This window comes from Lepidothrix coronata, unplaced genomic scaffold (genome assembly GCF_001604755.1).
Source record: "Lepidothrix coronata isolate B3197 unplaced genomic scaffold, Lepidothrix_coronata-1.0 Scaffold386, whole genome shotgun sequence".
NCBI lineage: Eukaryota > Metazoa > Chordata > Aves > Passeriformes > Pipridae > Lepidothrix > Lepidothrix coronata.
The window spans coordinates 188,764-191,562 of NW_016690566.1; the positions used below are offsets into that span (position 1 = coordinate 188,764).

Consider the following 2,799-nt stretch of genomic DNA (forward strand, 5'->3'; position numbering starts at 1 on the left):
GATGGGATGGGATGGGATGGGATGGGATGGGATGAGTGTGTGTGTCAGCCTGGAGAAGGGAAGGCTCCAGAGAGGCCTTGGAGCCCCTTCCAGTGCCTGAAGGGGCTCCAGGAGAGCTGGGGACGGGGGCTCCAGAGACCTGGGACAAGGGATGGAGAGACAGCACGCAGGGAATGGCTTCCCACTGCCAGAGGGCAGGGAGAGATGGGATACTGGGAAGGAATTCCTCCCTGGGAAGGTGATGAGGCCCTGGAATGGATTTCTCAGAGGATGCCCCTGGATCCCTGGGAGCGTCCAAGGCCGGGTTGGATCCCCCTGGGATGGTGGGAGGTGTCCCTGCCCAGGGCAGAGGTGGGATGGGATGAGCTTTAAGGTCCCTTCCAACCCAACCCAACCATTCCATGATTCCGTGGCTGCCAGCAGATGTCCAACCCTCTGGTTTCCTCTCCTTGCAGCTGTGATCAGCTCCAGCTCCGGCCTGGCCGGCGGGGCCGGCCTGGGAGGAGGATTTGGTGGACTGAGCCTGAGCGGGGCCGGCGGGAGCGGTTTCGGCCTCGGAGGAGGAGGTGGAAGCGGGTTTGGCCTCGGAGGAGGAGGTGGAAGCGGGTTTGGCCTCGGAGGAGGAGGTGGAAGCGGTTTTGGCCTCGGAGGAGGAGGTGGAAGCGGTTTTGTCCTCGGAGGAGGAGGTGGAAGCGGTTTTGTCCTCGGAGGCGGAGGCGGAGGAGGAGGAGGAGGAGGAAGCTACAGCTTTGGAAGTGGAGGAGGACTCGGACTCGGGGGTGGAGGTGGTCTCGGAGGTGGATTTGGAGGCGGCCACGGAGCAGGAGGCGGCGGCAGCAGCCTGAGCACCAGCGGGGGCAACTTCAGCTCCGGGAGCGCCAAAGGCACCAACCCCGGGGTGAAAATCGTCTCCAAAACCTCCTCCAGCAAAAAGAGCATAAAGAGCCAGAGCCTGAAGAACGCCACGGAGCCCGAGTAAAACCCAGCCCGGCCCCTTCCCAGACCATCCTCCTGCTCCTGCCCCTCCTGCCCCCGTCCTGCCCCTCCGTCCCCTCGCCCGCCCCGGCCCAGCTCCGCAGTTCTCACACCTCCGAATCACAGGCCGAGGGAAACGCCTCGACCGGAGCTCCCCGAGCCCTTGAAACGGGATTAAAAGGAAAACGTGGGCCTAAGGGACTGTTCCAAAGGGGAATCGGTTTGTTTTTCCGTTTGTTTGTTTTCAATGAGGCCAAGAAGTTTGTAGTTGTGGCCACCCAGCAGCCTCAGCCGAGACGGAGCGGAGAGCAGGGAGTGAGGAGGCAACAAGTGGGGTTTTAGCTCAGTCCTGCTCCCCAGAAGCCCAGGGATGGGCTGGGAATGTGGTTTTAACTCCCCCTGCACCGCTGGGATGGTCCCAACTTGCTCCTCCACGTTCAGGAGCTCCCCTTTGCCGGGGGTGGGGGTTGTTTTTCTGCTGTGCAGAAACACCCCGGGAGGCCGCCGAGAGACCCCAGGCAGTGGTTTGTGAGCGTGAGGCCCCCCTTAAAAACATCCCTCATGCTGGGAGCACAGAGCCTGCTGGGAGCCACTCCAGCGGGATGGAAAATCCCTCTTTTCCCCATTCACGGCCAGGGTTGGAAAACCAGGATCCTCCAGGCCCCTGAGCCCAGCCAGGGGTTCAGAGTGATAAAATCAGGGAGCAGCCTGAGGTGCCTCCACCTGAAAAGTGCCACCCTCAGGAGGTGGGGGGTGATTTGAGTTGCCACGAGCTTATCCAAAGGCTTTTCCCACATTTCTCTCCCATTCCTGTCCTGGGCACCTCCCACGTGACCTCATGGATGTGCTTTGCCAGAGGGTTCAGCGGTGGCTGATCCCAAACTTATGGAAAAGGCCCCGTTTTCCAAACTGGAGGATTTTTCAAGTTCTAAACGATGTGTGAGACAAAGAGTCCTTCGAAAGCAAGGGCAGTGTTTGTAGAACTGGGTTTCTGTCCTGTCTCATGAGGGTTTTTTTTTTGCTGGAATGGCTCAAAAAATTCCCAGATCATCCCACAGTCCAAGTCCCCCCGACCTTTCCCGCTGCCTCGGTCGAGGTGAAAGGCTGAGCCGGTGGAAATCACCCTGGAAAAGCTGCCTGAAGGGCCTGGTCCACCTCTCCTGGGGGAATTCCAACTTCTCCCCCCCGTCTGGGCTCCTCTGCCGAAGGAAAGACCTTTTGGGAAACTGGGAAGTGCAGCAGGTGGGAAGCAACGGGGAGCAGGATCCCAAAGGAACCCCGGAGCCCCAAATCTGATTTCCCCTTTCCTGATGGAATTTGCCCCTCTGACCTCCCACCGTCTCTTCTTGATTTTTGGAAAGTCCCATTAAAAAAAGAAAACTGCAGCTTTTGATACTTCCATGGTGTTTTCCTTGCCCTCTCTCTTTTTTGGGAACGTGTCCAATAAAACCAGATTGTAATTTATCTGTTTTTTTTATTTGCCCTTTTATTTACCTTTTTTATGTTCTAAACCAGAACCAGCAGCACGAAAACCATTCCCAACCTTCAGCAGAGCGAGCTGGAGGGTCACGTCACTTTGAGGGAAAAGCTTTAAATTCGGATAAAATCATCACAAAAATGTGGAAATTGGTTGTTTGTCCCAAAATAAATTGAGGAATTGGAGGAAACGGGAGAAGGTGGAAAAGGAGGATGAGGACAAGAAAGAGGAGGAGGAGGAGAAGGAGAAGGGAAGGAGAAGGAGAAGGAGAAGGAGAAGGAGAAGGAGAAGGAGAAGGAGAAGGAGAAGGAGATCTTTCTATGGATTGAGGAGATCCCCTCTCCAGA

General features: G+C 56.8%; 1 protein-coding gene across 1 annotated transcript in view; it reads left to right on the plus strand.

The window, feature by feature from the left end:
- LOC108509665 (keratin, type II cytoskeletal 8-like) overlaps positions 1-845 on the plus strand; it is a 41,652-nt gene extending 40,807 nt beyond the window's left edge. The window contains exon 6 of the mRNA XM_017839204.1: positions 564-845. Within this exon, the coding sequence (XP_017694693.1) occupies positions 564-845 (282 nt within the window). The remainder of the gene's footprint in view (positions 1-563) is intronic.
- The last annotated feature ends 1,954 nt before the right edge of the window (positions 846-2,799 follow it).